This window comes from Perca flavescens, chromosome 11 (genome assembly GCF_004354835.1).
Source record: "Perca flavescens isolate YP-PL-M2 chromosome 11, PFLA_1.0, whole genome shotgun sequence".
NCBI classification, from domain to species: domain Eukaryota; kingdom Metazoa; phylum Chordata; class Actinopteri; order Perciformes; family Percidae; genus Perca; species Perca flavescens.
This window is the reverse complement of record NC_041341.1, coordinates 21,642,519-21,663,691: the sequence shown is the minus strand read 5'-3', so window position 1 is coordinate 21,663,691 and position 21,173 is coordinate 21,642,519. Positions and strand designations below refer to the sequence as shown.

The 21,173-nt window shown below is 38.9% G+C and overlaps 2 protein-coding genes and 1 long non-coding RNA gene across 3 annotated transcripts; 1 reads left to right on the top strand and 2 right to left on the bottom strand.

Moving 5' to 3' along the window:
• Positions 1–957: 957 nt before the first annotated feature.
• Positions 958–9,666, bottom strand: fap (fibroblast activation protein, alpha). Its single transcript, XM_028590634.1, has 26 exons — positions 9,343–9,666; positions 9,043–9,124; positions 7,986–8,075; positions 7,775–7,869; positions 7,591–7,665; positions 7,395–7,447; positions 7,200–7,272; positions 6,835–6,955; positions 6,595–6,749; positions 6,383–6,480; positions 6,146–6,275; positions 6,001–6,039; positions 5,816–5,914; positions 5,651–5,721; positions 5,497–5,550; positions 5,209–5,333; positions 4,995–5,045; positions 4,721–4,819; positions 3,955–4,024; positions 3,661–3,855; positions 3,412–3,466; positions 3,220–3,319; positions 2,033–2,091; positions 1,847–1,919; positions 1,612–1,685; positions 958–1,395 (listed from the first exon to the last, which is right to left on the bottom strand). Exons 1-26 carry the CDS (start codon positions 9,343–9,345, stop codon positions 1,294–1,296), a joined length of 2,241 nt encoding a protein of 746 aa, XP_028446435.1. The 5' UTR covers positions 9,346–9,666; the 3' UTR covers positions 958–1,293.
• LOC114563772 (uncharacterized) lies at positions 9,064–16,149 on the top strand. Its single transcript, XR_003693681.1, has 3 exons — positions 9,064–9,246; positions 11,399–11,474; positions 15,787–16,149. It is a non-coding gene; the product is annotated as an uncharacterized LOC114563772 (long non-coding RNA).
• ifih1 (interferon induced with helicase C domain 1) lies at positions 9,765–20,554 on the bottom strand. The gene is made up of 16 exons (XM_028590633.1): positions 20,036–20,554; positions 19,564–19,735; positions 19,315–19,434; positions 18,679–18,744; positions 16,613–16,818; positions 15,751–15,961; positions 14,398–14,615; positions 13,292–13,393; positions 13,078–13,201; positions 12,768–12,983; positions 11,872–12,128; positions 11,618–11,767; positions 11,304–11,465; positions 11,026–11,216; positions 10,812–10,905; positions 9,765–10,648 (listed from the first exon to the last, which is right to left on the bottom strand). Exons 1-16 carry the CDS (start codon positions 20,468–20,470, stop codon positions 10,460–10,462), a joined length of 2,913 nt encoding a protein of 970 aa, XP_028446434.1. The 5' UTR covers positions 20,471–20,554; the 3' UTR covers positions 9,765–10,459.
• Positions 20,555–21,173: the final 619 nt, after the last annotated feature.

Here is a 21,173-nt window from a genome sequence, read left to right as displayed (position 1 = left end):
AAAAGACAATGCAAGAATATTTCAATAAAGCATATGAGGATTTAATCACATGAATGGCAGTAAGAAGTCTGATTTCAATCAATAATGGTGTCAAATTTGTATTTCAAAAAAAGCAAAAAAGCTCACCTGTGCTCCTTTCTGTCGAGCGTCCAAGAGAAGGATTGTAAAGTGTGCTGATTGGTGCCCTTCTTCTCTCTGAAGCCGTTTCATGGTCCCCTCTTGATCTGCTCAGTCTTATATAGTGGAGCTCAGGAGCATTCTCTCCCGTGACTCCCGCGTCACTGAAACCTCAGCATATCCTCTGTTACTCTCAACCCATTAGCCGTCTCAGTCCACTGAATGTTTGACTTTGTTGAAAAAAAAAGAAGCAATATGGGTGGTAAAAGCGGCTACTTTAGGTGTTAAAATCAAACATGACCTCGACCCTGACAAATAAATACTGACAAATACAGGCACCTATGTGTTCAATATACTGTCTCTCAGTGTCATGAAACAAAAACTGATTATGTTAATTTTAATCACATACAGATAACAAAGCTTTACCTTTAATAAACCTGTCCAATATTCTCTCCACATTAGTTGCACATGAAGTGAGCAGTTATATTTTATAAAGTTCACTATGACAATTCATAGAATCAAACTAAAACATGTTGGGTGTTTATTGAGGAACACAAAACATGCACAGCTTATTTTTTGGGGCTTTTTACCTTGATTTCAAAGTGGATAGACACTAAAGGGGGAGAGAGATGGGGGATGACACGCAGCAAAGGGCTGCAGGTCGGATTCGAACCCGCACCGCTGCAGGACTCAGCCAACGTGGGGCGCACGCTCCACTGGGTGAGCAAGAGGTCACCCCCAGCTTAATTGCTTTTAATTGTGATGTATTTTTATACAGTAAGGATGTGTGGAAAAATCATTTGGACAAAATGAAATACTGTATAAATAATGAAACTGTTATATTTCAAAACAATGTTTATTCTTTAGAACATGACTGCAACACAAATTACAACACTCACAACAAATCAGTGCAGTGCAATTGATCTGTTGTTTGACATCATATTCAACCATAAATGCATGCAATGGCTTTTAGTATTTTATATAATAAAATGTCAGATATCTTGACAAAGGTTCCCTAAATCCACATAAAATACAAATGCTCATTTGTACGAGCAATAGAACATCCATTGCTGCATAAAAATCAACCTGACACTTCAGAATATCAGTAAGAAAAATACACAAATTTAAAAAAAACTGTGGTAATGTTCACTATAAATGCTGTTACATTCTTCACATCTATTTGGGATTAAGGAGGCATTTCTGCAGGAAGTGGCTCATGAGGGTGTATGTATGATGGAAAGCTGATCCTCTGAGACTGTGGTCCCTGTCAGTGTACCACTGAAATGAATGGCAAGCATTAGTGCATATAGTATCAAATTATAAAACATTATCAAATAATACACATTATACACATCAAATTATACACATTTTAAATCGTATACGTTTTAGACATTAGTACATAATAACACATGACAGTTTTTTTCCATTTGAAACTTCATTAAATCAACACCATCAAGGCCAATATTAGTCCCACTTCCCTGAGCCAATATTTACCATCGCCTCAAAGTCCACTTGCTCGTTCACCAGAGCTCTGGAGATCTGTGCTGCCTGCTGGAAATGGACGTTGTCTACAGGAAAGACAGTGCTTTCACTACGTGACTGAACATCAAAGCTCAAGGCAAATAGGTTCCATTTGTACAAGGCTTTACTGTGTTACCTGGTACACTGTTGAAAATAAGGCTACCACATGCTCAGAAACTGAAAAGAAGAGTAATTGGATAAAACGTACCATCTGCTGTGCCATGAACCAATAGATAGTCTACTGTTTTGAAGTTCTTTGCCCTGGCTGTCACTGTGGAATTCTGTTAAATATAATAGAAATGTCACCGTTACTAACGTACCGTATGTCTCAAGTCAGAATTGTGCTGTAGTTTGAAAAGGTTATTGTGAAAGAGCTGACTTGTGTAATATTTACATTGTAAGAGTCTGAATTCTCTGTGGGCTTGCCCATGTAGCGTTCAGTGTACACTGCATCTGCAACAAAAAAACTCAGTTAATACCCCAGTTGTACAGTACATACTATACAAATTACTCTTATTCAACAGAAGGAAAGAGGTTTTTTAGAGAGTTGACAAGATTTAAATACAGATTTGAATCCTTAAAGGGGCACTCCACCAATTTTACACATCAAAGTCTGTTTACAGGTCTTAAGGAGTACTGAATATGCGAAAAAAGTTATATAAAAACTTTTGTGAATCCAGAAGGAGCTCTGTGAATTCTGATAAACTGTGACATGTGTCGGCTGGTTGTCTGGGATTGTGGAGTTAGAAAGAAGTACCACACCTCTGTAGTCTATATCCTCAACGTTCCACTTCTGGGATTGCTCCGTTGCCTCAGGAAATTCAGCCGGATGCATGTCTTTTCACCTCTGCCCACTTTGTCCGTTTCCTGCCGCTTTCTTTGTGTTGGAATTTTAAACTCCGGTGGATTTATGAGGAATATGTTTAACTGCTCCTCAGATCCGACCACTAGCTAGACTATCTTTCCAATCTGAGTTTCCTCTCGCATGACTAAAACAACTTTTGAACGTACACATGTTCCACCAAAACAAGTTCCTGCCCGAGGCTATTTTGCAGTTGCTCCATGCAGAGCTTAGCGCCGCCCATGACGATTGTGATTGGTTTAAAGAAATGCCAATAAACCAGTGCATGTTTTTCTCCCATCCCGGAGTGCTTTGTGGACTAGCCAGACCCTCCTCCACAGAATGTGGAGGATGGTCGGGCAAAGCGAGACTATCACCGCTGTAACCCAATTCTCATCTCTGCTTGAGGCAAGTGGCTCAAGGCTACATGAGCCAGCACTAGCAAAACACACCGGAATCTCCAACTGAACTGTCGGTGGTTGGGTTGCATTGTGGGTAACATAGGTGGAAGGTTTTGACAAGGAAAAAGAAAGCATGGAATAAAAAAAATGATATCTCTGGTGCTACTGCATTGACTTTGACCCTTTTTTCAAGCATCTATCGTGAGCCTGACGACGTTATAGACGCCCAATGCTAAATCGGTGGAGTACTCTTTTAAGTACACTGAAAAAAAAGGAGGTATATAGTGCTCTCAGAATAGACTGTAGAAATATATACTAAATATACATATGTACACCAACCATAATATTCCCACTTGGCCACTGGGGCAACTGCTATTCCACACTTGAAGAGTCCAGTTCCAGCACCCAAGGCCATTGAGGTGACGTAGCCACCATATGACTGAAGGTTAGAATTTAGTGAATGCAAACAAACTGAATATCAACATAAGTTAATGAGAAATACAGAGAGCAATAAGACAGAGTGCAACTTACCCAGCCCCAAATTGCTATTCTGTCTTTGTCGATAAAACCCATGTCGATGAATTTCCTACAACACACAAATCATTTATTAGCTATCAAAAAAATATTTGGATATCCACTAAACCAAACATTTATTACAAATTCTTTATGAATATTATGACATAACTTTGATTGTCACAGAGGGTTGAAGCCAATAAATGAGATCACTTCACAGTGCATGTGATATAACATGAGGTAGTTGAATGTTCAGACACACTTCACCTCACAGCTGTTATCTGATCCTCCACTTCAAACGTTCCAAGGCGCCTGTAGATTGCGTGCATTATTTCATCACCCTGGTAACCACTCCCCCTTCCGTCAAAGCTAGCGATGATGATCCCGTGTGAACTGGAGAGGTATGTGCCCCAGTTCAGCTTGAAACGATAGTCCACCTGCTGACTACAGGGGCCGCCATACCTGCGCAGGTCAGCAACAGCATTTATCACACAATGTCACAGTAAGGAATGCTCACTGAATTATATTGGGATGGAGCGCTAAGCAGTGCCGTTTACTTACACATCAATAAGAAGAGGATATTTTTTAGACTTCTTGAAATTTGGTGGTAACATCATTTGATACCAAAGATCTGGTGGCAAATAAGTTAGGAAGTTAAACAAAAAGACAAATGTATGTTTCAAATGTAAAGGTTTCTACCCATCCAATATCTGATAAATATTATTGTTCTGTTCTAAGATGTCCTACATATAACTAAATACTTCAATACCAATCCACCAGTTAGTCCTTTTAGAAAAGTAAAACCTCATTTGAAGCTCCCGACATGATGAAATGTATCTACACTTAAAGTCCCCCCCAACTCAGAAATGTGTTTTGCATATTGTTCCATCACTTGATGTGTGACCTTCACTGTGCAGAATGATGTATGTGCAGAGACACTAGAAGACTCTTTTCACATTCATCTGCTGAAGGGGGAAAGTTTCTTTGTGTTCATCTGAGTTAAAGACGTGTTCGTACGAGCAGGATTTTGTGACATCAGACATTTTAGAACCAATTGTGGTCCAATATGAAACTTAAACGAGCGTGGTGTGGAAGCTTGAAACCTCCAGTGCACATACACTGTGAATGGACTTCACAGTTAAGTAGAAGACATATTGTGCCCAGTAGTAACATTTGAAATTAAACATATTTGTATATTCATGCTTTTTTTTTTTAATGAGTGTGTCAAAAAAAATCATATCAGACACAGATTATTATTCAAGGGTATTATCTTGTGTATCTTCAAACATACTGTAAGGGATTTTAAACATGTATTGTGTTGTCTCACCATATCCTGCAACCTTAAGTGTCCCATACTGCATTGTTGGCATTTGGAATTCTGACAGAATATTTTCCAGTTCCTTGTTCTCTTCAAGAACAGCGAGCTCTGAAAAAAAAATGTAATAACAATTGTCGTACTGGAAATGACTGCTGTGCACAAAAACCTGATATAAAAGCAAATTTCAAAAATATTTCTACTTTCAAACACCCTATGATTAACGGCAAAAGAATAATTGCAATAAATAATTCAAAATTGGCTTGGGGTTAGTAAGTATACAGACCTGCACCTGATCCCCTGTTATCAACGAGTGAGTAGTGGGGCAGCCCAGGTCCTGGAAAAAAATAAATAAATAGAAAATGCAGAAACTATTGGATTATACATCCAGTCTTCTGTACGACTTTAGTATTCACAGATGCTCCCCACCACATATAACCCCCAACACATCAACCCTGAATGAGTTATTGCTTAAGAGAAAATGTGAATGGGTAACTAACCGTAGCAATCCATTCGGTAGTAAGATGCGTCAAAGCTGAAGTAAGCAGAGTTGTACTGACACCTGTCCTTACGCAAGCCACAGGTGAGACACTGAGGAGCAGAAGGACTGCTTCCAATCAGAATCCTGATAAACAAACAACTTACGTTAGTTATGTCATTCAGTTCATGCCAGTTCATCCTAATTTAGTGTGCTCTTGCATATTAATCCCAATTATCTTTGGCTAATGTGTCTGCTAGTCTTCCTGGGCTCGAAGTATCCAACACACAGATTAAAAGAAATTCCGTACTTGTAAAGCTCTCTCTTCCCGGGTATTCCTTGGTACTCATTACTCACAAAATATCTGTAGAAAAGAGATTTACACAAGTCATGTTTACACGTATTTACTTTCTAACATTCTTTATTATGTGGTTTTGCCAGAGATGTACGTCATCATCACTCACATGGCATCTTTTGTTAATTTGGATATGTAAATGACTTCCCACTTCCCAGAGGTAATAGGTGTTGCTTTGCCCTTCACAAAATAAGTGAAACACTCAACATCAAAGGCATGATGGAAGCTAACTGTGCAGTATATTTTGCATAGATATAATTGAAAGAATACTTACATCTTTCACATAATGAATATGTTTGTAGCCCTGAGTGTCACTCATCACTTTGTAGAAACTGAGTTTATCATCAGCAAAGAAAAGAGGTAAGGGCACGTACTAAAAAAAAGGTGATGTTTTATAGTCATACACCAAATCAAACAAATAATTAACAATCAATGGTGGCAGACCTTTTGGAAACTTACGTGGCCGACCCATCCCGTCTTGCTTGTTTGCTCAAATTTCTATAGAGAGCAGAGGCATTTATTGCAGTTAATTAGCATTTTCTTACATGACCATGAAGTCAACACATTGGTTGTGATCGAGAGAAGCAGAGACGCTGACAGCTACCTGTTTTTCTTGCCAGCTGCTTCCATCAAAGTCATAGATCTGTACAACCACGTAATTCTGTTTCCTTGTGACCCACTGCACAGCGACGCGTTCGTCTGTAACCCAGGTCACTGAGCACAACATGTGATCGCTGAGCAAAGGCAACAGAAAGTGACAAGGTAAGGCAGACCATGAGGATATTGTATTTGCCTCTGTTTTCAATGCAGTTTGATTCTATGAACTGAAGAATATACAGACCCAGAAGCAACAGAAGCGGGGGCAACCACCTGTGTGGGGCGCGATGGATCTGTGGTATCAACCACAAACAGTTTCACCTTGGTAAGGGGAGATCCAGCCTGCACCAAATACAATCAAATGTAACATTCTTGATAAATAATGAGAGTGTATATAATGTGTGCTATTAAAATATATACTGAAAATCAGGACAGAATTTTGAATGAAAATCCCACCTTTGGGTATGGAACAGCTACTGTTTGAGGATACTGCTCGGTTCCATACCATGAGAACTCCACTTTATGAACATCTGTATCATTAAACTCTGCATAAGCCAAGAATTTTCCAGTTGATGACCACCATATTGCCCTGTTTGATGCAAAGACTTCCTCTGAAATTGTTGGGAGAATTAAAAAAATCTGTAACCATCTTCCATACAGAGACACATATATCTGAAAAAAGTAAACGTTACATACCCTCATATACCCAGTCAGGGACACCATTAAGGATCTCATTCTTTTTACCATTGTGGGTCACTTGTACAGCTTCAGCAGTGACGTTGGACTTGAAGAAAACGTTAAAGTCTGAAACGTAAGCCTGCAAAACAAAAGGTAGTTAGTGGTGGTAGCATTAGATCATTACAGATTTAATACGTTTTAGTACACTTTCTACAACAGTCTGCAAGAGCTGATATTTATTTTGGAGTCCCTTGTTGCCTCACATACCAAGTCAGCATATAAGACAGCTTATTTTAAAGCCAGTGATGTTGAAGCATCAGTAATATTGTTCATTTCAACTGAATGTGAAGACAAGGCTACATGATAACATGGAATCAACTTACATATTTGTTTCCTTTTGGGGCGAAGGCAAAGTACTGCACAACGGTTGGAAAGTTCACAGGCATAAGAAATGTTCTGGAAAGAAGTATGAAAATAATTTAAGGTGACACCAAGTAAATCACTGCCTATTGGTCTGATGGGTTTGTCCATATAATGATAAATGATGTATTGTATCGTCATAAAACACAGCAACTTACGAATGGTCCCTGTCATAGATGGAGTAAGAGGCTGTGAATGAATGTCTCCATTTCTGTCGGAGCGCAAAACTTGTTTTCAAACTTTTGTTATCAGCTTTTTTTTATGATCAAACTTAAGGTGACATTTACAGCAAACATCTTGTAAAGTTGAACTATTCTAAATGGGAAACATTCACTGGGAGTTGCGGTTTCTCACCTTTGTGAAATTGCTTTCAAAAGCGATGTATTTATAATCACCTGACAACATGTAATCTGTGGCATCCACTTGAGCCTACAATGAAAACGATTATGGAAAAATGAATATAAAATAAGTTATTATTTAGTAATAACATTGTTTATTGTTACAAAATGTTCAAATTTGAAATGTATATGTATATTACAAAGGTTGAATTGCTCAAATATAGTGACTCCTCATTTGTTTCAGCATTGTGGAGGAAGACATTCCCATCTCTTGTTTTATGCAGATACTCCTTGTCTGCAGATATAAAACACAATAAATATGCTTGTGAGAGATTTGTACACAACATCCATATATTATCTTGCCCAGAAGAACAAACTGTATAATAGAGGTAATTTGACCAGAGGGGATACCTGATATCCAATACAAATTGTAGGATTTCCACCTAATGGTGTCGTTGAAGTAATCTTCGAGGGTAACAGGCCTTTTGGCACAATCAGATTCTGAAATTATGAACATGCTGCATTAGTGCTTGTTGCCTATAACAATATATATAAATCAAGTGGAGGAAGAAGTATTCAAAATGATTACTGCTTGATTTTTTTTTACATGTATCCTACAGTATGTAAAGCGTCTTTGAGGACTTTGAAAAACTGTTATATAAGTCTGATGAAATATTATTATTCAGATCTTCTACTAAAATTAGCAATACTGCAGTGTAGAAATATATAAATAGTCTGTTACAAGTAAAAGTCTTGCATTCAAAATCATACTAGTATTAGTAGTATTAGTAAAGTATTAGCATCAAAATATACTTAAAATACCATAAGTAAAATGTCTCTTAATGCACAATTGCCCTTTTCAGAATCATATCACTGGATATCATTGGATAATCTGTGATGCATTGTGTGCAGCTGGTAAAGGTGTGCTAATTTCAATTGCTTTATATACTGCTGGATAGCTTTACTGTACGTAGCATAAAACAGAAATACTTAAGTACAAGCATGGCAAAATTGAAGCCTACTTAAGTACAGTGTTTTAATAAATGTAGCCTACTTATATTCCACCTAAATTTAGCTAATAATGAGAAATGAAAACATTCCTCCATCTGTTCGTCACAAGGTGGCGCTCTAACTTCCAGCAGCATGCTGTTACACTGATAATCCACATAAGAGCCACTTATAAATCATATCATCATTGTCTGTTTGTTCACACGTTTGTTACTGAAAAAAGGCAATCGGATAAATAGGAAATACACATATTCAGACAGCAAAACAAAACTTGAAAAAAAATGAATGAATCAAGCGCAAACAAATACGTGATTTGGCGCCACACGCACACGCACACACACACACACACACACACACACACACACACACACACACACACACACACACACACACACACACACACACACACACACACACACACACAAATAAAAAGCACAGACAGGCCTGAGCTTGAACTTACTGCTGAAATAAACTGCTGGGATTGTTATTAACGTGATGACGACAGCCGCCCCTATCACCCCCCACAGCACCTTGCTGCAGCCCTGTGAAAGGTGACACAAAAATTGCAAAAACATCCTCTTCTTGAAGTCAAACACTGGCTGACGCTGCAGGTTCTCGTTTTGTAGTAAATGTATCCAAAACAGTGAGCTGCAAATTGTCCACAGTAAGTCATTTACTTTTACTAATGTTTAGTTTAGTAGCCTATTGGTATTGTAGGCTACATAATTATTTAAACTGATAAATCGATTAGGCTACTGACCATGATGCAGAAGAAGTCGCCGTGAAGTATTAATAATCCTTGAAGGTCGATAATGTGAAGTTTAAAGTGACTTCTTGGACAAGGAGCCTGGTTAACATACTCTTACAGCAAAAAAACTCGTAACAATAGCTTTAAACTAAAGTTGGCAACATGAGAAAACTGAGCTACGTCCTACTTTTAGTTGAAACTAGGCTTCTCACACTTCCCGCTGCATTCCTGAGGAGTCCGACAGCAGACAGAGATGCCTCTCTGAAGTCTGCAGCCTGCACAACTTTCCAAGAGCCCACAACTTGATGGTATTTAGGAAGTGGCTTTTTCACCGAGAGCGCAAGTCATTCCCTCAACAAATGTGAGAAAGCAGCTAGAGCTAGACATATTTTCCAGTTGTGAAAATAACCACAATAATAGTGTTGGGCAAGTGATTATCTTGGGAATGTTTTTATTAGAATGTGGATTAATTATTAAGAACATAAATGTAATTTAAAAAGAAATAAAAGTATTACTTAAGCCAGATAGTAGACACACTTTTATTACTCAAGGATCCATACAACATGTTTGTGCATGCCCGACACAATCAGATCACACAGGTTTCTATTTGCAATTGCAGAAACAATTCTTTAAAAAATAGTTCTAAAAATAGCAGCTGTGACTGGCTTAACAGTTGAATTTATTGTAATGGAAACTCACCAGCACCTGTTTGTTTGAATGCGTGTTGACAGGTGGGCTCTGCTGGGCTATCACAGGCTCAGTGGCTCCAATCTCATGAGACCACAGGGGTTTGAGAGGAAAATCATTTCCCTTGCTTTTTGTATCAGTGATGCACACAATACGTACTTTATGACTGTTAAAGAGTGACACCATTGCAAAATTATATATTGACAATCTTACATATTTTTGAAATAAGCCTTTTCCCAATAAAATATTGAAAACTATTGTACATTCTTAAATCCACTAACATCAGACTCCAGTTATCATTGCATGCACATTGTAGCACTCAAAGGAAGCATTGCATTTACCAGTGTCATAGGTGCAGTAACTCATGCTGTGTAAGCCAAACATAATAATTCAACAGAAGTCAATGTTTTTGTGAGTATTAGTGAGTCTACATAGTTGTGATTCAGTTAGTGTCTTCGTCATCTACCAAACGGCTTGCATGTTCAGCGTAGTCAAAGGCGGGAAACTTGATGGCAAGCTCACTCCACTTGGTGCACTTGCTGATCTTCTTTCCGTTGAACGTCACTACAAAGTTTTTCACGTGAAGGCAGGGACAATCGATTCCTTTGTAGAGCATCATGGAACCCCATCTCTGCAACAGAAATCGTTGAAATCAATCGTTGACATTAAAACATAAAATGGATGATATGGTAGTTTATTTAAGTTTTTACATTGAGTAAGCAAAGGCTTGTTCAATTACCAAAGAAAGCAAATAAGTGCATTTCCCAAAATGTCCACACAAAAAATACACTTACCTGGCCACAGTCTTTGCATGCTATGAAGTAATTGGTCTCATAATCTAGAAGTCGCTCTTGAAGAGTCGTGTTTTCTCTCTTATTAAAAAGTTGACTGCAAAAGAAAACAATTCAGTATTTGATTTGATTTTGAACAAATTTGATAAGCATGCATATAACTCATCATAATAAGTTGTGGCATACAGCACTGAACAATGTTAAAGTCGACTCGTACCTGAACTCTGGTGTAACATTAACTCTGTGCATGTTTTCGATGATCTGAATGTCCTCGCCGGTGCAAACGGGTTTGCTGCAGCTTCGGCAGCTAAACTTCACTTCACCCTTCTCGTACTGCATGCATTTCTGCTTCTTCTTTGTCATTCTCACCTTCTCCTCCATTATAGCCTGAATTTGAAACTCCAAGATCTAACGAAAGGAGAAAACATCACAGAGAACAGTCTTACACAGGAATGTGGGTTTCGGTTTTCTTTTTAAAGCTTGAAGTGAACGTACCCGTTTGTCGTAGTCTGCTTGATCTAAGGCTCTGATTTTGTCAATGGCTTTGTTCATCATGTTAATGCGGTACTCATTAACACATTCCTTCTCAGCCACCCCAGAGTTCTTCACCTCGACCAGAGTGTAACTACTGTCCTCAGCTCTTCCTCTGCCTTGTGCCTGCAAAAGGTAATGATAGAGTCAGTATTAAGAAACCAATTTAACATTTCATTGTAACATTGTATAATGGTGCCTTTATTACTGCACATAGAAGTGATAATCGTTAACTGGCACTACATGTAATTCCTCATTTGATGACTGACATCACTAACCTGAATCATAGCAATCTCATTGGTCACGAGGCCGTATCGTATAACGAAATTGCACGCTGCTATGTCCAAACCTTCCTCTGCCACGGTGGTAGCAATCAGCAAGTTGACATCACCGTCGCGGAATTTGGTCAACACGTCCCTTTGCTCGGCCTAATCAACACACATTAATATAGAGGAGGGTAAGTGTGAATTGGATTTGAAGTGTGTTGAATGCTAAAGGCAAATGTGCTGCAGTTTGTGTAATGCACACTCACCGTGGTCATTGGCTTAACAACACTCTGGTCTCCTCCTCCGATCATATATGAGGCTTTGACTCCAATGTCAGCAAATTTGGAGTTTTCCTGTATCCACTGACTTAGAGCAATGGCACTGCGCCGTGTTTTGGTGAAAATGATCCCCCTGGCCGCCTTCCTGCTGCTGAACTCATGCAGAACTTTACTTCTTAGTTTCGTCAGGCTGTCATTTTCATACTGTGGATTATCTGCGAGCTTTTGCAGCTCTTCTTTTTTATCTGCAAGAAATAGAATTCAAAGAAAGTATTTGTATCATTTAAGAGGTTAAAGGAATTGGGTTAATTTACTTCCTTGTTCCTTGTTGAGAGTTATATGAGAAGATTGATAGAACTTTCATCTCATACCGCTACAGCCAGTAGCTAGTTACAGTAGATTAAAAGACTGCCGGCACATCTAGAGCTCATTAATTAGAAAGTTATATCTTGTTTGTTTGTACAAAATCAAAAAACTCTAAATCTTGTTATAGCTGTTGGGTTACCAGGCAACCAGCCAAGACCAGGAAGTTACCCATGAAACCACAACGTGCTAGTTTTGCACTTCGGTTTTTGTACGGATTAGACAATCAAGATATAAGATGTTAGTTAGTGAAATTGGTGCTGCATAGTGGATTCTGTTACCTTTGGACAGAACCAGGCTAGCTGTTTCTCTATGTTTCTGGTCTTTATGCTAAGATAAGCTAACTAGCACGGGCCCTATATTCACAGATATGAATTTGGTATCGACCTTTTCATCTAACTCTCAGCAACAAAGCAAATAAGCTTCTTTCCTGAAATGTCTAACTACTGGGTTAAAATGCTACGACACATAACAGTATTGATAACAACAAGTAACTTGGGCTTTTGCCAAACACCACATACCTTTAAACAAATTGAAGAGGAATCTCTCAGTATCTGTGATTTGTATGTCCTGCTCATCATCTGGTGTGGCTTTTTTCTTAATCTCCTCGTCGTAGTATTTGTTCAGGAAACTGAAGGCATCACGCATGCGTATGGTGTTGCTGAGATTCAAACCCTCGCTGTACTGTCTAAGGTGCTCTGCACAAACCCGCACTTTCTGATTTTCCTCTGTTGCAGCTAAAATGGATAGAGACAAGAAGAAGCCAGGTACTTTGTTATCAAAAGATGGACAGGGGGTCAGTATCCCTGAAGCTTAAAAAATTGTGCTCACCTATTCGCTCTTTTTGAACAACCCACTGTTCATAATTCTGAGAGCCAAGGTCAGAGGTGGGGCTCAGCTCTGCGTGGGCATGAATGGCATTCATGATGTTCTTGATTACATCGCCAAAGGGATCCTGAAAAGAATACAAAGATATCACACTCCCAATGCTGTTCCTTAGAGAGAAACTGTACCAAAAAGCTACCACCATGTAATTGAAATGTACCTCTTTTCTGTCTTCAACAGTTTGAACGACTTTTCTTGGTTCCCTTTTGTGTTCCCCAAGGCTCCTTGTCATGATTTTGGAAGCGTCCAAGTTTGCACAAATCTATGAAAGAGACGAACAGATTTACATTTTTTGAATTAATCAAAATCAGACATCGCATTGATACACACTATTTCTACTCTGCATGCCAGACACAGAGTTGAAGCCAAGAGGCTGTTTTAAATTTTTGACTTCTTTGGCTGTAGGAAACTTTATGGCTGGTGTGTGCAGAGGCAATGTGGAACATTTTAAACCACTTGACTGGACGAACAGGATTCTCGATGACTAAGGCCGACCGGTGCAGGATTTAGATGAAAACAAACGATGAAAAGTGAAACTAAAAGAAAGAAAATGATGTTGTTTATGGTAAAATGTATATACTAGGTGTGGACACTGTTGGTGGCATGGACATTGCCAGGTATACAATAACCTTATTTTTAGTTTTAAAAAATGGACCCAAATTCACGAATATGTAGAATATCACTACAGACATTCCTGCTCCTACGTTGCAACGTCTGCTGTTGCTATTTAGAAGCTGGAGCGGCTGTCAAAGGGTGTACAACACGTTTCCTTTCCTATCAAAAGTCCTAGTTATTTAAAAGCTTTTATTGTGAAGCAGCAAAAAACACATAACGGCGTCACGCAGAAAAAAAGTTAGGTCCTTTCGGCACACAGACAGACTGTAGGCAGCGCTTTTCACTTGTCATCGCACGCTTCTAATGTATGATTTATTTGAGAGTAACAACTGAAATGTATACAAACACAACCAGCCTATATGCAAACAGGAATATCTGCATATAGACCAGGAAAGTGAGCCAAGTGGTCAATAAAGATGCATTTGGAGACACATTCTACTGCCAGGTGGGATTCTCAGAGCTGTTCAATTGTGATTGGATCACTCAGGACGATTTTAAAACCAGGTGAAAACAGCCTTATAGTCTCTGCGGCTATTATAGTTGATTGCATTACATTGTAAGATGTAGCTTATATTTTGTACACATAGGCTAATATGTGCACTGTACTTTTGTCTACATAGGTGTGAACAGGAAGCTAAGAAAAGTAGTTACGCGCAGTATGTGGTCCTCAGCTTTTTTCATTATCGTGGCTGCCCCGACCCCCGGTGAGGCAGTCAGGCCCAGGATCTGAGGGAGGGGCACAGGCTCCTTCTGCTCCTTCTTCAGCCTTCTATTCTTGTGCTTCTGCATCAGGTAGCGCATCATTATGTGGTTGTAGACTTCTCCCTTCTGAGTGTGGTGACACTCATCTATTACAATCAGTGTCAGATCTACATGAAGAGAAGACAACCAAACATTTAAATGAATGTATTGTACAGTACAGTATTTTTCAGAGATTTGGTAAGAATATTGTTGAGCAAGATTGTTGCTTGCTTTGTTGAAACAATAACATTTAGATTTCTGCATCTTTCACTGTTACATTACCGTTCAGGGACTACAATTTTCTCAACCAAGCAATGCTATTTATATATGTCATTTATTTGTGTTTCTAGAATAAATAAAGGTGATTGTCACTCACAGATTATAACATCTTTCTGTAAGAGAGATTCTCCCACACAAACCAGCACTTTTCTAGGAACCTGACGCGGCAGTTTCAGCCACACAATAACATGTGCTGGAAAACTTCAAAAATAGCTTCAACTCATTTCTTATTTTTGTATTTTACAAAAGTGCGAGTGAGTGAGGTGAATTATAATAATCATTCACATGTACAAGTTTAACCAGAGTGATACAAATGTGTCCCTGAAGGAAAAAGAGTATGGAGAAGTGGCAGCTTGATGTACTGTGGGTGATAGAAGCTCTCATGTGAATTTGATCAGCCACACACTGATGGCTTGAACAGACGTGTGGCCTGGAAGGCAGGAGATAGGAAAAAAAGGAAAAAGAAAAAGGACACGCTCTCAGGCGTTTCAACAAACAGCATATGTTCCACTGAGGTGGCTATTCCACCTTGGACTGGTGAGTGCCAACAAGACTGAACAGCAGAGCCGGAAGACTTTGACAACATCCTGTCAGGTATCATCAGGGGAGTTGTTATGAGTCCTCCGGGTGGCCTTCTATTCCAAAACCTGTCAATGTCTGTGGTTTAAGCCTAGACAGATTTTAACTAAAGGTTTTAGGAAGCCTTTATATAAAAAAATAAATAAATAAATATATATATATATATATATATATATATATATATTTTTTATATATATATATATATATATATATATTTTTTTTTTTTTGTATATATATTTTTTATATTTATATATTTTTTTATATATATATATATATATATATATATATATAGTGTGACCTCATTTCAATTTTGAACACTGGTTTGTTTTTGTTTTTAAGTGGTGATCAAGTTTACTAAAAACCAAAGGAAATTACTAAAAGTTATTTACTTTTGTAAAATCATACCGCTTAATTTCACCCCTTCGTCCTCCCCGTTGTTAGACCTCTCCAAGAAATTCTCAAGAATCTGGGCTGTGCAAATGATGACGTCGTTGTTCTTCACGATCTCTGTGAAAGAGATTTTGAGCTGGCAGTCTCCGCTGACTCTCTCCACTTTATATGAAGGCTTCAAAAACGGCAAGAACTCTGCGGAATAATGCTGCTCAACAAGAGGAACCTGCAGGACACCAGAGCACATTTAGTTTTATGCTGTCGATGCAACAAAGTCAAAAAATTTCACAAATAGAAATAACTCTCAACAAAAGAAATGAAGAAATAGCTGCATTGTTTATATTCCTACAAAGCTCCTGATGATGTGAGAGTGTGTTTGTTTATGATCACAATAAATGCTGTTATGACTTTGTCATGATTTAGATGATTTTAGTTCATTGTTTAAATATGAGGGTGAGACTCCCTTTTTTCTGCAGGGACACTGCTAGGCAAGTTATAATTCTGTTCTTTCCAGTGTTGAAGAATGAACCACTATGACCAGTTTCAGTCACATACAATCACTATTTCTCAAGCTGTTTTACAACTCAACTAAATTGTTTTATAGCTGGAAAACCTTTAATCCAAAATGTATTAAGTAATGGTCTTTTTTCCAGTGCAGAGCAGATCACATGCATGCCAAATAGTACTAAAGAGCAGGGGAACATCTAAACCTCATAGCCTGTAGTTTGTGGTGAGCTGACCCACATGGATTGCATGGATTTGAACATGCAAATGGACTGAAAGACAGAATGTTTTCTTTGGATTTGAAAAGGACATAAGTAGGTCAACATACAGTGCAAAGCCATTCATCAGGTATACCAGACTTGGGTTATTGTACCTTGTTCACCAGGACAACCACTTTCCCTGAACACCCCTCTGCCCTCCTGCAGTCCAGATGTTTTTTGGTAATATAAACTGCAACTCTGGTTTTACCACTTCCTGTCGGGAGGCATATGATGATGTTTTCCCCCTCCAAGGCAGGTCTAGCAACATCCTTCTGATAATGTCGAAGAACAATATCAGCTTTTTCTGGGTCTCCGGCCGCTCCTTCATGGATGAGCAATGCAGAGCAGAGGTTCAGACATACAAAACTTTCTTGTCTATGTCAGCAACCCACAATTACAGGCATTACCAGCAGGAAACGACTGTGCTTGTCATTGTTTGTGGTTTTGGTCCTGTGTTGGAATGTTTTCTTACAGCTGCTGTTAAAAATGCAAAACAAACTGTATGCATATGAACTAAATTCATGGAATATGCTCTGCATTTAAAACATAAACACTAAGCACTCAGACTTTCATTGTTACTGATTTTAAACCACAAATAACACTGCAGCGTCCACACGGAACACTTTATAACATACACAAGCACTGAGTGGAGCACCTATCAAACCACGTCTTAGGTGGTACAGATATGAACGCTGCACTACAAATCATGTCAGTAAGAGGTATTATTTTATTGTAATTGCTTAGTCCAAACAAGTTCAACGATTTAAAGAACTGTGTCAAAAGCAGGCCAGCAGATATCATTGTTCAATTTCAAATAAATATATGTATTCTGGCCTTTTACAACATCATTACACATCCACACGTCACATTTAAAGAGCCAATTTGAAAGCCAACTGGCTCAAATTTTCCAAAAATAATCAAACATCAGGCACAAGCTAACATCTACGTGCATTTATCTATTATTTAATTTACTCAAGCTGCTTCGAGTGTACAATTTCATCACATGTCATTTCACTGTTTTCCCTGGTCCTGTGGCAGCATTGTGTTTTATTTCAGGACAGTAGACTTACTATGATTCACTTCAGTCAGACTTTAAGTTGCTGGCAGGCCATGACTCATTTGCTCTGTCTAGGCTGGGGATAAAACATGACTAAGGCACCAACATCAATGTGCATGTATCCTGCTCTCTGCTACTTCCAACTTCCACGTTTCACCCTAGTTATGAGTTCAAACTCCCAGAAGGTTTTTTTTTTTTTCTCAGTGCAGACAGCGTTTAATTTTCTCTCTCAGACTTGGTATGCCAGAGGTTAAAGTGCTGTTCGAGTAACTACATAGAAGTAAATACACGTCTGTGCCGATGGCGAGAGAGCTTTAACAACAATAAGAAGTAAACAGTGGCCTGTGAGGCCCCCTGCATTTTTACCAGCAGTTCCCAGATGCTAAACTTATTACAATTGGAAAGTCAACAATCAGCTATGTTTAGTACCGTTCCAATAAGAACAGAAAATCCACAGGCTTGTTTTTCAGTTTGATTTAGTGCAGTGAAATTAATTTGCAAAGAGCCACAAATAATTATGCACATACAACTAGTTTTTTACAGTCTGGTGGATCAATCTTACATGTAATCCTTTCTGTTTTAACGGTGCACTCTGGCCAACCAGTCAGGTTTATGACATTACTCATATTAATGAGACAACATGTACTCTAGCCTCATATTAAGAACATAAAAAGACACTTCCTTCATTTATCATATAATTATTTCCACTGCCTCATTAGGCCTAGAGGTGTAGAGGAAGGCCCCACTCCACAATGACTTGAATTAAACCTTTCCTTTACATCACTTTACTATGCACTTACATAGAGTCAGCATGTGGTTTTCATTTGAAGCTCTGGTTATGATCTGTCTTCTTTGACCTCCATGCGGTTCATCATAGTACAACACATGGAACATATTCTTTGGTGTCGAGCAAGCAGAAAGGTTCCATTTGGAACCCGTTCCAAACACACTCATTCTGACTTTATGATAGTAAATCTACACATCCAGCCTACGTTTTTTCTTGCTATGAGTTTGGTTTTCGCGTGTGCTCTACTAGGACCCAGAACAGGCTTTTTGGATTACTACAATACTTTGAATACCTTAACAACATTAACAGTATGTATAGGGGTGGATCAGTCACACCTCGTTGTGGGGGCTCCAAGCTGTGTGGTAGTTGTCTGGGATCAGTGCTCACTGCTTCGTATAGGTCTGAAAAGATATCCAGCAAGGTTTAAAAGTCTCAGTCAATAAAGGCAGAACATAAATGTTAGTCTTGTTTACTGTGTTGGGAGTAGCCTACCAGCTGCTAAAGGGTCACTTCACCCAAATGACAAAAGGGCAAATTTCACCTCTCATCCCTGGTGGTATCTATGCTGATACAGTAGTTGCAGATAGACATTCCTGTTCCCTCTCCACTAAAAGAGAGGTGAATTGAATGGCCGGTGTGATCCTTAAAGCATAAATAAATTACATTTGAAAAACCTTTTCAACAAGCAATGTCCCGGTTACTCATGGTAATCCTTATGGACAGTTTGAGAGTGACATATGTGACTCTTTTGGGTGTTTTCTTCTACTTAAGAAACAATTTTGATAAATGTGTCCCTATAAAACCTTTGCACATAAACATAAGTTTTGTGATTTGGGTGAACTGAACCATAAACTGCCTACTGGACAGTATGAATGTCCAGTTCCAGTTATTTCAAGACAATGGTCAGCTGTTATCACATGTAAAAATACATTTGTTCGAATTGATCGATGAATAGAGGTGTTCTGTAAGACCTGCTTCAGGCTCCTCGGATAAGCTGATGTCATTTAACTGTGGGCTATCACAGCTTTCAGCTGCTGCTGCTGCACTTCCTGTAGATTCATCCATCAGTGAAGGCAGTTTATCATCTGAGCCTAATGAGAAATAAATAAATCACACTTTGCCAGTTGCTATAATTAATAATCTCTACCAAATATACTTGTTTTTCTTATCCACAAGATCTAATGACTAATGACATTCCCTGTGATGGGTGTGCTAGTTACCTTTGTTGTCAAAGTCTGATGGCCTTCCTGTTAACTCACACAGGTTCTTATGGTCAGTTTCACGCAGAATATCGAGAAATGTAGAAAACCATCCTGGTGGAGCTCTCACGATACATTTCAGAAGTTCACGGGCTCCACTTATGGGTCCTTTGTTTGTTGTTGTAGTTTCAATCTACAAAATGAGCATAATAACTGGAGTACACTGGTTATGCAATCAGAGTGAAGTGCAGTGCTCTGCAAAACAAGTAAGTGCATATGTGTCTGCCATCTTGTGGTCAATCACTGCAAACACATCTACTGGGTCTGTAAGGTGAACTGAGAAAACAAAACTGCAAACAGTAAAGTTGTATTCAAACTAGGCTACATATTGACAGTAGGCCTACTATACATTTACTGTGAATGCATATTGTGATGAATGAAATCTAAATGAATGAAGAAATGATCAGCTGTGGATCACTAAAACTGTTCTTACAAGCTCTGAGTCCTCCTGGGAGATTAGGCCTTTAGAGAAACAGTGGAGGCGCACCTCTTCAGTCGGCATTTCCACAAGACTGGGAGAGAGCAAGTGAATAAGCTTGACACAGGTATCATTCTCTGCCTCCACTTCAGGTCTGGGGGGATTGACCTGCATATATTCCGCAGCAGAATGACAACCTGAATGTTTCAAAGCATCAACAAATGCCGTGAACCATCCAAGGGTGTGTGGCTTCTTTATGACTGCGGAAATAAGGAGATTCGTAGCCGCTATGTCACCATCGGTCTTCGCTTTTTGTCTGATCTGCTCCTTTTGGTCGTATTCGATAAACTCTAAATAATCCAGAACCCGATCCACAACAATAAGCTCTTGCAACCTATGCCTGTAGACTTCAATGAGACCCACACTGACATCGTCGTCATCGGAAGCCATTACGACTCCACTAACCGTCCGATAAGGCTGATCACAGTATAGACTACAGGCTGGCTCCGGCGTAGTTAAAAACTACTGGCAGCAAAGAAAACGATGACTCACTGTATTGAGAGTGTGGGAGAAATGAAACTGAAAGAGTTTCATTTCTCCCACACCCTCAAGAATTAAACTGGCCACTGGGTGTCAGTATTAGACCATTATAGGTTGGTCTTTGCACGTACACCAAGACCTAGGCCTACTGTACACACATTTTAAAGCACTTAACTGAGGCATGTACAGTTGTTTTCTAATGTTAAACACCAAAGACAAATGTTTCTAATATTCTAACAGTGACCTAAAAAGCTGTTTATAGGGGCGTGTCATGTATAGCCTACTTATCTATGTACCAGTATTATTGTCACATAAGTGTTTTTTTTTTATTGTGGCTGATTAAAACCGTTTGACTTCTCCCTCACCCTCATTTTGCACCTACAAAAGTGGGACAGCTTTACCATTATACCACTGACTTTGTGACCTGATGTAATTCCCACCATAGCTCTGCCTTGCTTCAACCTGAGGAGAGGTCTAATCAGCCAGAGTAATTAAAAACATGGGGCCATTAAGTACCGTGTTAAGTTATTTGCAACTTTACAGGAATACTCCACAGAAAGGGAATTCTTCTTTTTACGCTTACACTTACACTAACTTTGCAGATTAAGACATA

Coding starts and splice junctions, on each gene's coding strand:
- fap (XM_028590634.1), bottom strand. Junction 8,076..9,042: donor CCCAGCAGTTTATTTCAGCA/GTAAGTTCAAGC, acceptor TCATAATTTCAG/AATCTGATTGTGCCAAAAGG. Junction 5,915..6,000: donor AGACGGGATGGGTCGGCCAC/GTAAGTTTCCAA, acceptor CCTTTTTTTTAG/TACGTGCCCTTACCTCTTTT.
- ifih1 (XM_028590633.1), bottom strand. CDS start 20,470: ATGGCTTCCGATGACGACGATGTCAGTGTGGGTCTCATTGAAGTCTAC. Junction 15,962..16,612: donor TGGTTGTCCTGGTGAACAAG/GTACAATAACCC, acceptor GGTGTCCTGCAG/GTTCCTCTTGTTGAGCAGCA. Junction 11,466..11,617: donor ATGAGATTGCTATGATTCAG/GTTAGTGATGTC, acceptor TACCTTTTGCAG/GCACAAGGCAGAGGAAGAGC.